The sequence below is a fragment of the Neofelis nebulosa genome, chromosome 10, assembly GCF_028018385.1.
Source record: "Neofelis nebulosa isolate mNeoNeb1 chromosome 10, mNeoNeb1.pri, whole genome shotgun sequence".
Lineage (NCBI taxonomy): Eukaryota > Metazoa > Chordata > Mammalia > Carnivora > Felidae > Neofelis > Neofelis nebulosa.
Window position 1 is genome coordinate 47,543,775 of NC_080791.1, and position 14,156 is coordinate 47,557,930.

General features: G+C 36.6%; 1 protein-coding gene across 14 annotated transcripts in view; it reads left to right on the forward strand.

Annotated features, from left to right (window-relative positions):
• The window catches only part of DLG2 (discs large MAGUK scaffold protein 2), a 2,097,061-nt gene that overhangs the window by 509,678 nt on the left and 1,573,227 nt on the right, over positions 1-14,156 (forward strand). For all 14 annotated transcript variants that reach the window (XM_058690298.1, XM_058690294.1, XM_058690296.1 and 11 more), the window contains one exon: positions 5,620-5,694. In XM_058690298.1, coding sequence (XP_058546281.1) covers positions 5,620-5,694 — 75 coding nt within the window. The remainder of the gene's footprint in view (positions 1-5,619; positions 5,695-14,156) is intronic.

Sequence of the window (14,156 nt, forward strand, 5' to 3'; positions counted from 1 at the left end):
ATTGGCCCATGTCATGTTTTAGTTGTGTCATATAAATATTTCTTCATAATTGCATGCTTATGAGGTCATTTTTTCCCTTAGACTCAGAACATTTTTTAGGCAGAGACTGAGTCTTGGTATATCCTTACTCCTAATACAGTAGCTGACACATAATAATTTCTCATTGAATATTGAGCAACTAAATGAATGAATGAATGATCCTAATATTTAACACTGTTTTCTTTTTAAAACATGTTTATATTTAATTTTTTAATTTTTATTTTTTAGAGAGAGAGAGAACATGAGTGAGAGAGGGGGGCATAAAGAGAGAGAGAGAGAGAGAGAGAGAGAGAGAGAGAGAGAGAGAGAAAGAGAGAGAGAATGAACGAATCTCAAGCAGGCTGCACTACCCTTAGCAAAGAGCCCAACTCGAGGTTTGATCCCAGGATCCTGGGATCATGACCTGAGCCAAAATCAAGAGTCAGATGCTCAACTGACAGAGGCATCCAGGCACCCCAACCGTGTTTTACATGTAACATGCTGTATTATATCTCCTAAAAGTTTGGGATCTCTTTGGAGAAAGAATATTTAAATTTTGAAATTTCTAAATTTTATGTCTCTCTATATAGCTAGCATGGTGTCTTCCATGCAATAGATATTTGGTAAATGAATGGTTGGATAAATTAATGAATGAATATTGTACAGTAACTTATGAGACACTTCTCAATCCAGAAAAAAAGCCCTATGATTGCAAGAATCATTTCACTGTGACTATAACAATAAAACCTTTCAGCTTGTTCTCTGCTTTCAGAAGAACATTCTGTTTTGAATGAAGCATTTAGGTCAAATTTTTATTTGGATGAATCAGTTCTTGCCCTGACACACACAAACTTGTTCAGAGGATTAAATGACTAAAATATCTATATAGGTACTTTGTATACTCCAAAGCACTCTAACAGACATATGCAAGCCCCTGATATTCAGAAAAATCCTCACTCTTTCAGAGGATGGGATGCATTGGGTAGAAAATCTTTAGAGTTTTCTTTGTCAAGTGTATGTCACTATTCAAATTCTCTGTAGTTATATATTTATATAATCAATCTGAGCAGTAATTGTCCAGTGTACTTGGCTCATTTGTTCCGGATATTCCAGATTGAAATATGTCAAGATATTATAGTCTGGAAAAGACAACCAAGGAAGATGAGAGCCTTGAAAACATCAACCTGTCTAAACAGCACAGTGTTTTTATTTTTTTTTTATTATTATTTTTTAAAATTTTTTCAACGTTTTTTATTTATTTTTGGGACAGAGAGAGACAGAGCATGAACGGGGGAGGGGCAGAGAGAGAGGGAGACACAGAATCGGAAACAGGCTCCAGGCTCCGAGCCATCAGCCCAGAGCCTGACGTGGGGCTCGAACTCAGGGACCGCGAGATCGTGACCTGGCTGAAGTCGGACGCTTAACCGACTGCGCCACCCAGGCACCCCAACAGCACAGTGTTTTTATTTATTTATTTTTTTTTTTAATTTTTTTTTTCAACGTTTTTTTATTTTTATTTTTGGGACAGAGAGAGACAGAGCACGAACGGGGGAGGGGCAGAGAGAGAGGGAGACACAGAATCGGAAACAGGCTCCAGGCTCCGAGCCATCAGCCCAGAGCCCGACGCGGGGCTCGAACTCACGGACCGCGAGACCGCGACCTGGCTGAAGTCGGACGCCCAACCGACTGCGCCACCCAGGCGCCCCAGCACAGTGTTTTTAAAAGACCAAAACCCACTGCTAGTTTTGTCTCTTTAGAGAACATGTTTTCCAGGGTTAGCATTGCAGATCCTAGAATCCTGATCAAATCATATATCAGTGATCTGTGGGTAGGTATGAATATCCAGGGTAGATGGATGGAAGAGCAGGAGAAATGAAAGCTCTGTCTTTAAGATAATTTGTCACCAACTTTCTTCTTAAAATCTTGCTTGGAGAGCTGGGCTGGCCCCTTGGGGAATTCTAACATTCTCTCTGGATTTTTGCCTTCTTAAGAATTAACTTAAAGGTTGGGGCACCCTGGTGGCTCAGTTCATTGGATGTCCGACTTTGGCTCAGGTCATGATCTCACAGTTTGTGAGTTTGAGCCCTGCCTCTGGCTCTGAGCCTGGAGCCTGCTTTGGATTCTGTGTCTCCCTCTCTTTCTGCCCCTCTCTGGCTTGCACTCTTTCTCTCTCAAAAATACATAAACATTAAAAAAAAAGAATTAACTTAAAGGTAGGTTTGAGGGTGTCCTTTCCCTTAGTATTTGTTATGTTTCTAGGTGACCTGTAAGGGGTGGGGATCTGTCAAGTAGGTGGTACCCCCAAGCTCTTCTGACCACTGTGCCCACATTAAATGTTAGCAACAATATTGAAGAAGGAGAATACAAACTTGTAAGGAAAAAAAATTCAACCCTTTACTTCCACTACTGTGGAAGTTCCATTGACCCTTGTTAGGTCTTGTCTTCTTTAAAAGTTGATGGAAGGACTAGAGTGTATTATGCTAAGTGAAATTAGTCAGAGAAAGATAAATATCATATGACTTCACTCATATGAGGACTTTAAGAAACAGAAAAGATGAACACAAGGGAAGGAAGCATAAGTAATATAAAAACAGGGAGGGGGGACAAAACATAGGAGACTTTTAAATATGGAGAACAAACAGAGGGTTACTGGAGTGGTTATGGGAGGGAGGATGGGCTAAATGGGTAAGGGGCATTAAGGAATCTATTCCTGAAATCATTGTTGCATTATATGCTATCTAATTTAGATGTAAGTTAAAAAAAAAGTAGATGGAAGGAAGGTTTAGGAAAAACCTAAGGTTAGGCCTTTCAATAAACAAACTTGAGTTGAAAGCTCTTGTGAGGCCATCTCTACTGACTGTTCTCAACCTTTGTTATATCTCAAACTCACAGAAGAATAATTATATCTTATGGTAAACGGTAGATCAGAACGATAGGGGGTTTCAACTGGAGGGTGCACCCCTTTGGAATAGGGAACATATTAAAATCTTGGAAAGAATGTGAAGTTTGGAAAAGATCCATGGGTAAATGACACTTCTCTCCACACTGAATTTGATATAATGAAATCTTCTTATTTTTTACATAAGAAAAGTGAGATTTAAAGTTTTAAAGTAACTTTCCCCAGGTTTCACAGATGGATTAATGGGAACCCTATTGAAATCCAAGATTCTGACATATTCTGATTGAATTTTTTTCTGGTCACACACTATGCATAATAATTTATGTCCATGTGGCCTCTGTCTTCAGTAGGCCTTTTCATGTGTCTGCCCCTGTATAATTATACTGTTAATCTGCTCCATTAAAGTACTAATGGTGGGAAGCCTCGGTGGCTCAGCTGGTTAAATGTCCAACTTCAGCTTAGGTCGTGATCTCAAGGTTCATGAGTTTGAGCCCCACATTGGGCTCTGTGCTGACAGCTCAGAGACTGGAGCCTGCTTCGGATTCTGTGTCTTCCTCTCTCTCTGCCCCTTGCCCATTCATGCTCTGTCTCTGTCTCTGTCTCTCAAAAATAAATAAACATTAAAAAAATTAAAAAAAAAAAACACTGATGGGAAGGCCTTAGGATCCAAAGAGACTCAGATTTCCATCTTTATGCTGTGCATCCATAAAAGCTCAAACCCTCTTTATTTATGCCCACATCACACTTTATGAGTACTTATATTCCCCCACCCAGGCATAGCTCAATTATTATTTGCCTCTTTGCCATGTGCTCCTTACAGATAAACATGATCTAGATACAAAACAAGCTTATTACTACTACTAATGATAACAATGATAAATTATTATAAAAGAGATATTCCTCACCATTAATATTGTTTGTAATTAATTCTAATAATTATAAATAATGATAATTAGCATTTTAAATAGAATTTTAGAATTTCAAAAAGCTTAACCTCATATGTAGATAAATTATATTTATTTATCTGGCTTAAGCTATCAGAAAAGGGAAATAAAATTTCCCTGTTACTTTGTGTGTTCTTGCAAATTGTGGTAATGGTCTGAGGTGAATCTATATCTATCGTCTAATAATATTTGTATGAACAAGGCAAGATACTAACACTGTTTTAAATATGTGACTACCAAGACTCAGCACATCTCTTGGCAGCAAGTGCATGGTTGAGCTTAGCTTCAAACTGTGGTCATCTGACACTAGTCAAGTTTACTTTATGTACCCTGTTGATACTATATGTCATATTTTGATTTAAATAAGAAAACTGAGCATGGATATTGATGATCTAAGTGTATTTTTGTGGTGGCTTTATCAATAATCACTCAAACAGCACTTCAGAGTTTAGTGATGCCTTAAAAATAGATCACCTAAATAAAGGTTGTTCTAAAAAGCTTACAAATCACAAAAAATAATTTTTAGCACAAGTGTTGAATTTAATATTTTATTCCAGTTAAATAAGACATATTAGGATCATTGATAATGTGGAGTTGCATTAGCTGATGACATGTCTTAAGCCCCATTAATTGGGTAGAAATTGAAAAATACAAGAGACATCTTCTCATAGAGGGTGGATACATGTGCACAAGAGTCAGTCAGATTCTTGATGTAATCTGAGCTATGCTGCTTTCTGCTAGGGTAGCTTTTAGGCAAGTTGCTTACTGTCTCTGAGCCTCAGTTTACTCCCCTGTAGAATGGGAATACTAACACTTCTATCCATATTTGTTGTGATGACTAGTGATAATACAATGGGTCTAAAACAATCTTTAGCATATTTACTAGCTCAATAAATCAGAGCTATATTTTTTATGATTATTGCTAGCATTATTATTAGTATGTTTATATTATAGTGGAGCATAGAATAAAGTAAATAAAAGGTAAGCGATGTTTTATTTGAATCGCCCCCTTCCCTTTTTTAACCCTTATGAGTTCTCATTATTATAGGGATGAAGCAGTATTGTTACTTAAAGGGAAGAGCTTCATTCTTTCTAAAAAGCCAATTAGAAATGAATTTATAGGAGTTACAACAAAAGAATAGGTCAGCTAGAGATAAATTTCTTATGTAAAAAGAAATGCCTGGCAAATGCCTTACAATGTCAAATCTCTGTGTTCCTTGTTTCATTTCTTTGCATCTCATTTTCTGATGTGACAAGAAAGACCTCTAAGATCTGTTCTATATAGCTCTACATCCTGGGGTTCTATGAAATGCCCCAGGGAGAATCAACACCACTAGCTCACAGTCTGGAAGGGGAGACAAGTAAATGAGTCTATCTGTACCTTAATGGATGTGATCTTGAATGGGTACAGCAAGTATCATTGTTGTCTGAGAGCCTAGAAGAGAGGAGACAAGTTTTACTTCTGAGTTCTCACATGGTTCCCACTGGGGCCTGTAAGGCCAGCTGCTGAAGAAGCCTGGTGCCAAAAACCCAGTCCGTAGAGTAATATGAACAACAGCAAAAGATAATTTCTTATGCCTTGATAAGAGGAGAAATTACATACCTAGTTTTCTACAGCACTGCACCAAAAAATCATCCTCAAAGTCTTCTCCTATACTTGTAAATAAGGTAATAAACACCGTGATGATAAACATGTCAGCTTGTATATATTTCTGCACATAATATATAAAACATAACATCAATTTTACTTATTTCCAGCAAAACCAAGGCAAATGCCCAGCCCAGAACTGTTCAGTGGAAGCCCCTGCTTGGATGCCTGTCCACCACTGTACTGTAAGTTTGATTATTTCAAAATTGGCTAAAGAACTATTTTTATATTTTGGAACAACTTTAGTGGAATGGGCTAGAATCCTTTCTGAAATTCTAGAAAGGAGAATGTACTTTCAGAAAGCTCTGTATTATAATAAATACCTGTGATTAGGGATTTATGCATTTTTTGGAGTCAGGATAATTTGCAAAAGATTTATTTAAATGGGTTATTGATTATTTAGATTTGGATAGTCATTAAAATGAATATATTTGCACATGTGTTTTTTTTTCAGTAGCTGCATATTCAGCAATACTTGATTTTAGATGATTTAGAGAAGGATGCTTTTCTGTCATTGTTGTGTTCACTGTTTAATAGTGATGAGTACACAGATTTCCAATTTTCAAGTATTTCTTGTATAATAATAGTCTCTGCATTTGTGTGAAATCTTCCATCAGAGAATTTTCAAGTGCCTTAGAAAGAAACAGGTACTATGTCTTTATCCCTGTGTTACCAATGGGAGATTTAAACGCAAAGGGAGTAAGAATAGTGCATCAATTCTAAAGCTGTGAATAGTCCCAGACACCCTAACTCTCCTTTCATGAACTCATTCTACTACACTGTGATACAAAGTAAGTGAAGAAAGTGGCTGATCTGGATGATACTCTCCAAATGTGCATTGCCTGATAGATATGATAGTAGTTCCTTTGAGAAATGTGTGTGCTGTAACTGACAGTTTGCCTATCATAAAATAATTTGTGTGTGATGGGGACAAGAAGTTTGAAAATTATTTTTTTGGTCATTCCCCTCATTGGACCTACCTTGCAAGCAATGTAATGTGATATGTGGAACTTCTTAAATGTCCTCATCTATTGTTGAGGTACCAGCTCCTGAAAGGTGCAGCCGGCTATCATAGCATGACTTATGCCTGCCTTCTAAGGCAGTAGGCTTGCAGGAGCCTACTTTTCATTCAGATTTGTAAGAGCATGAAGACTCTTTCCTTGTTTTTGTTTATTTGTGGAAGGAGGAGAAAGTGGGATCACTTTTAATGAAGGAGAGATGATGATGCAAAATTTTGGAGGCATTCCTGCAGTGCGGAGGCAGCCCAGACTTGCTGGAGACTTGGAGAATAAAAATGTCACACTTTTGTGAGCAGATGGTCAGAGGGGAGTGTGTGCTTAGGGACTCTGCTGATGCCAGGAAAAGGATGAGTTTTAATAATTCTCTTTCTTTAGGTGTCACTCCTTTTATTGTATCCCTGATGATATTGTCTCATGATTACTGGTTTATATGTCTATTGCACCAAAGAGACTGTGTGCTACTCAGGGTCCTAGTATACCTACACCTAGGTAAATCCCTGGTATATGGAAAGTGCTCTTTAATAACAGGTTCAAGGCAGGACTATTCAATCTGTTGACTTTCTCTTTAGTAAACGTTATTAAATTATCTACAACTTTTACATTTGTTGGTGAAGAAGGATAATTATAGTATTTTCCCTTCTAAGGTACATGGTTTCCATTTCTTACCTTCAAGGGTCATTTTACAGTTTTACTTCACAGAGTACCATTCAGTATGTATTTTGAAGAATTTTGTTTCAAACTAGACAAAATTTAGTAGTTTGATTCAGCTGTGTCAGGGACCATGTCAGTTTCTGGAGGTACAAAGATAAATAAGAGACTATGCCCATTTTATCAAAGATAATTCATATGTAACACCAATAAGAAAGCTGATCCTCTACCTCACTGATAATTTCAGCACCAAATAAAAGAAATTTGACATTTCACTTATTTGTGCAGTCTTATTGCAAGTAAGTCCATTATTAGAATTCTGTCTTTTGGATTATTAAAAATAATCTATCTTTCACTATTATCTTGGAGTTGGACCCTGTAGGATCTTGGAATGCCAGATGAGGTCTTTCTGTTATAGGACATTTGTGACTAAATAGATGACTCCATTTAAGACCCTTCCTGAAGATCACAAGTCAGAAATGCCAAATAGTCTGATTCTCAATTCTCTGGGGAGAACATCAGAAAGAAGTTTTTCCTTGCTTCTGCTATGGAATTAAGAGCTGTTGGTTTCATAGATTTCCTTTGCTGTTTATTTAAAACTAATTACATCTCCCAGTGGGGCAGATTCTAGAGGAGTAATGACCCATAACGATTCTGTTTTCTCTGTGAGTAACCCCAGTTCACAAAGGTGGGCTTTTAGTGGTCATGTTTGGGCTATGTGAGTCTGTTCCTGGCCATGCCTGACTGATCTAGGGGTAAATATCACATCTCAGCTGGGCCAGTGGGAGTCTCTCTCCTGGGAATTTGGAATTTGTACTAGAGAGAGATACTAAATTGGTAGTCAGCAGTATTGCATCATATGAATGACAATAGTTTGAAAAATAATCTGTGAACCTCCGTAGCTAAGATCCGTATAGCTGCTCTATATCTGTCCTTCTGGGGTCAAATCTCTCTTTGATTTTGTGAAAAGGTCCCAATCAATAAGTTACATTTCCCCCTAAATTACTCCAGATTTTGTTTTGTCATATTTTGTTTATTTTGGACTTTAAAGTTTTTTTTTTACTTGTTTGCAACCAAAGAGGGGGAAAAAACACCTTGACAAATACCCCTATTGGCAACACTTCTGAGGCTCCCACTAGAGTTAATATAGTGAGTGGTAGTCTCACACAGAAAGGAGCACTCAGAACACTGAGATTTTGATAATTTCCAATAGTCTATTTAGCAAAAGAAATAGTCTATATTTGTTACAAAGATCTGATTATATACTACACTTGGCTACATGAAAAATCAACAAAGGATAGTTTGCTAATGACTTAATCCACATATAGAATGAGAAATCTGAACAGTTAACTATATAGCTAGCATAAGCATATTTATGTAACAAAAGACTTCATATATATAAAATTGTTCTGGTATTAATTTCCATTTTCTCCTCTCTCAGGAAGTAGAGAAATCTTAGCCTCATGTATTTAAGAGAATGTTTTGTCTGCCTCAAATCCTTCATTGACTGAAACAGGTTATAAATAAATTAACACATACATTCATAATAAATAGATAGTCTGTTATCTTCGTGCATTTTTTAGCTTCAGTTGATTGTTTCTTACATTTTTCTCCCCAGTGCTCTATTCTTGTTCCTTGGTGTTTTGCTCTGTAATGATTGTATCCTTATAATTGAGCTTTATTACTTTTTTCAAAAACGTCTTGGTCTCTGTGTGTGCATTTGCCCCAGGTTCATATTAAGTGCAAAGCTTTTATCATTGGTTTTCCTAAGAATGCTTCTCTCTGCAAATTGCTCTGCAAATGCCTGTCACCAGCTCCATATTGCCTTGAAAATGGCCTCTATTACTATTTGCTCAGGCTCTTCCTAGATGCTCTCTTTTTTGGCACTCCACACCTCTGTAACAATGGAACCAAGAGGTATTTTAAAGACTTTTCCTTTTAGCCAAGACTACACTTGTACAAATTAGGGTTCAAGATGAATAGAAATTTCACCCTCAGTAATTATACAGAAACATGGACATATTTATATTTTTTGAATAACAATGAAATATCTTCCCTAGCAAGAAGTATGACAGTTTTATTTTTTATTTGTCTCTCCTGTATGGCTGCATTAAGCACTTAAAATGATATCCTTCTTCACCTCTACACTTTACATTTAGTTGGGTTGTATGGGCATGTGAATATGAACACAGTGGTTACCTGATCCCTACCACTTACAAGCAAACGAGAAGAGACCCACAGACTCTGGGACTCTGGTGAAAACAGGCAGATCTCTGAATCTGGAGTGAACTAGGCTAAGAATTAGTTTCTGGCACTTGGAAACAAAGAACCTTAGACTTGACCAGCTGCAGAAGGCTTGAGTGGCAGCTGTGTTTCAGGGCATATGTCCCTGGACTATTCGGTATGGCTATGGTGTATGTATGCATGGATTTGATCACTTTCAGGAATGTCCCAGACACAATCCTTAGTTACTGGGTATTACTTAGAAATGACTGTAGGGGTGCCTGGGTGGCTCAGTCGGTTAAGTGTCCACCACTTGATTTCAGCTCAGGTCACTATCGCGCGTTGTGAGATTGAGCCTCGTGTTGGGCTGTGTGCTGACAGCATGGAGCCTGCTTGGGATTCTCTCTCTCTCTCTCTCTCTCTCTCTCTCTCTCTCTCTACCCCTCCCCCACTCATGCGTACACACTCTCCCTTTCTCTGTCTCTCTCAAAAATAAATAAATAAAAACTTTTAAAAATGGCTGTAATGTATAATGTTATTATTTAGAGTATGACATATATATATGCATGATTTGTCCAGAAAAATCACTTTCTCTGCATGTTTGCATACTTGGTTGTTGGAAATTAAAAAATAATGCAATGAGAGGAGTTTCTAAAAGTTAAAAATAAAGCTCCTGCTATTATAGAGATTATCGTGGATATTGTTATACATATATATATATATATATATATATAGTTACACAGTTATATAATATTCACCACCCATAAATAGATATGTGAGGTATTTTCAAAAACCATGTAAACATTTGCAAATTAGAACACTGGATTCTGACTACATCAGTTTTCATGTATTTAAGAATCATTTACTAAGTACATTTTAGAAGTTGTAACTGACCCTTGGATTCTTCAAGATAGAGCAGCAAACAATACATGTAAATAATCATTATGCTGGGTAATACATGCTATAAAATGCTCTATACAAAAAGATATGAATGTTGAGAATAGAGATTTGTGTCAGGATGGATTTTGGAAGACAGAAGATGGAATATTTGGTAACAGTTAAATATGCAAACTTTAAAACTGAGTAAGATTTGTGTTAAAATACAAACTGCGCCACTTAGTAGCCATGTGACATTGGACACTTTACTTAAATTCTCTTGAGTTTATGCATGCAACAGGATATTTTGAGATTTATATGTGATAATGCATAGCAAGTGTTAACATAGCACCTGGCACATAGTAATTGCTTGATAAGTGGTAAGAAAAAAAGAAAGAAAAGAATAGGTCATCCCAGAAGGAAGTGAATGGGGCAGGGTGAATTGGTGAGAAACATAAAAAAAAGACAATAAGACGTTATTAATTTAGGGATATTTATTTAGATATATTTAGGAGAGTTTTTTCTTTAGAAAACGATTTAGTCTGGGACAGAGAAAGATTCTAGGAGGAGTTAATATACAACTTTTTAAGACTCTGAAAGCAAAAATTCTGAAGCTCTTGAAAAAAAAGTCATTTTGCTCTCTGACAGGCAGCAGTTGATGATGTAAGAGTATCATATTAACAAGAGATGTTTATATTCTGAGTAACAAAGGCCATTTTCAAGGAGTAACGTTGGATACTCCTTTTAATTTAAATCATTTTAACATTTCCCTACCATATCTCTCTAGATTATGAAAGTAATTTTTCTCTTTTATGGGAAATCAATAAAAACGGACATTCTCCCAAAGAAACCAGGGGAGATGTTCTTTTAAAGTGTTAATTGTTTCAGCATGTTCTCCCAGACCGCCTCACATTACCCACAGTCAGGATCATTCAGTCTAATTGAAGCCAGTTAATACAACGTGCATAAGCAATTTTATAGTAATCTAAAGGTTTTTCCTCCTCTTTTTGTAGCTCCTTCTTCGCTTTTATTTTTTTCTCCACAGTTCATTGTGTGACCTCATTTTGTATACAGCCCACATAAATACCCAGACCATGGCACTTAGAAACATCCAATCCAGTCATAAAATAAATAATGTTGTGTCTGCTCTCTGGGTGTTTCCAGAATTCCTATGAACACAGCACCCGCTGGGCTAACTCAGCTGCTGGGAAATCACACCCAGGATGGTTTTGATGAGTATTGTCTTTCCAAAGACTGGATACAATTTTTACTTTTTAGAGCAAGGTTTTCATACCATCAGCAGTCCCCTTATAGAACAAAAAGTCAGGGCATTATCATATGATCACAGTTTTAGGAAAATTATGGAAAATTGCAGAGTATAGGACCTTAAGTTGATCTGCACCAGGATTAAAGTGCATCTGGGCATCTGGGTGGTAGTCATGAGGTTAGAAAAGAATCCAAAGGGGAAATTATCTTAGAAAAATCACAATGCACTTCAAGAAATGGGAACTCTGCAGAATGTTTCTGGTTCCAATTTTGCTGTAGTGAAGTGCTTTAAATCAAAGAAAGTATGAGGAAGATTAGATTGACACAATAGATACATCCCCTTTTTCTCTCTCTTCTGGCCCTTATAGTACTTCGGATGTATCCTTGTTTCCTCTCTAGGTTTGAAAGAGTGTACTAGGAACTGCAATACTTACATCAGATAAATTTCTTACAACAATTCTGAAACATGCCCAGAAAGGAAGCCCACAGTATTTATAGAGGGGGCGGGTGGATATGGGTTCATGGGAGAGATGAAAGGGTATTCCCGGTGAACACACAACAAAAACAAAAAAACGAACAACAAACAACAACAAACAACAAACAACAAACAAACAACAACAACAAAAACACTATACAGACTATAGAACAGAAGACATGTAAGCATGTACCCTCATGCCCTGGGCAAAGAGATGAAGATTGCAAATCCTGATCTGGAAGAATGGTAAGTAACCATCCAGGAGCAAAAGGCAGGCCCATAGTAAAATGAAGTCAGCAAATTTTATGTGTAGTGTCCCCAGCTCCTTCTTTTTGTATCTTTTAATATTTCCAGAGGATTCAAACTTTACCCACTTGACTGATTTTGTGCCTCAGCATTCACCTACCTCTTCCTACCTTATCTTTTTTGTGATGTTATTATAAATGTTATTGTTTTCTTTTTTTAAAAAAATGTTTATTTTTGAGAGAGAGAGAGAGTAAATGGTATTGTTTTCTTAATTTCCTTTTTGGGTGGGTTATTGCTAGTGTATGGAAATACAAGCAGTTTTTGTTTATTAGTACTATATCCTGAAACATTGCTGAATCTATTAGTTCTAATAGCTTTTTAGTGAATTACTTAGGATTTTCTATACACAAGATCATGCCATCTGCAAAAGGAGATAGTTTTACTTCTTCCTTTCCAATTTGGATGCCATTCATTTAATTTTCTTGCCCAACTGCCTTGGCTAGAATATTCACCACACTATTTGATAGAATTGGCAAAAGCAGACATTCTTGTCTTGTTTTTTATTTTGGGGGAAAGTATTCTTATTTCGTCATTAAATATGTTAGCTGTGTGTGTGTGTTTTTTTTTAATAGATGTCTTTTATCAAGTTGAAGAAGGTCTCTTCTCTTTCTAGTTAGCTGGGCATTTTTGCCATGAAAAGGGGATTTTTGTATGTTTTGATATTTGTTTTTAACACTTAAAGTTCTAATCTGTTGAAAGAATGCCTTGCCCTTCTATTGAGAACATTAAGCAGAACTTGTCTAGGATCCTGAAAGCATAATCTATCTATTCATAATCCAGACCTGACTTTGCCAGAGGATAGCTCTTTTGTTTGACAGATGAGAACACTGAAGCTCGGAGAAGTGAAATACCTTTTTTTTGCATCTCACAACCATCACATAGGGGAGCCACATGAGTCTTTTGGGTACCCAGTCTTTTCTTATTTCTGATAAAACTCACTATCCCTCCTGAGCAAACTGATGCTTTTGAGTTTGTTGTGGAAAATAATGAATTTAGAAGAGTCTGGTATTTTATTAGCTGTGCCTTTGTGTCATAGAAGGTGCCATGAGGATTCTATGGATTGCACTGGCTGGGCAAATTGCATTATTGGACAACCCATCCTGGCAGCCATAGTAGCACGTTTGAAGGTCTCCTTTCGCAATACTGTCAGGATTTCTAATATTATTTGGAAAATTCCATATGGATAACCACTATGTAAACAGAGTTATAAATACATTTAGAAATTTGGTTATGTCCTTCTGTTCAGAGCTAAAGAAATTTTAATAATCTTAAGGGGATTTCGGGGCTTTATTTTCCTTCTTCTTGGATTCTTCATTTGATGTAGGAATTGAATATGAAATGATCTCTCAGAGATCTTCCATGGTAGAGCTATAAGCCACAACATTATTTTTCAGAGGTTTGTGGTGAGATGCTAATATAGAATAGGGTGATTCAATAACTTATAAATTATTGAGAATACAAAATGCTATAATGTGATGGATCTGTGGATTTTCCAATTCAAGGGCTTTGTCTCTGTGGCCAGAAAACCCCATGAAGAATTGAGTATTCTTTCTGACATCAAGTTAAAAGAGCTTAAATTTACTGAAATTTTTACTTATTTAGTATCCAGCAAACTCAATTATGTAGTATAAACTGAGAATCATCTACAAGTAAACAAAAATGTGTTGAAGTGTACTAAATCAATACTTTAATGTTCACAACCCATTTACAGACTACTACCTATTCTATGACCTCACTGTGTAGCCTTTTTAAGGTTTCTCAGGGACATGTATTTGAACACGAGAGACCAATAATACCTCTTTCTGAGTCTATTTACATACATTTCTAATAACTA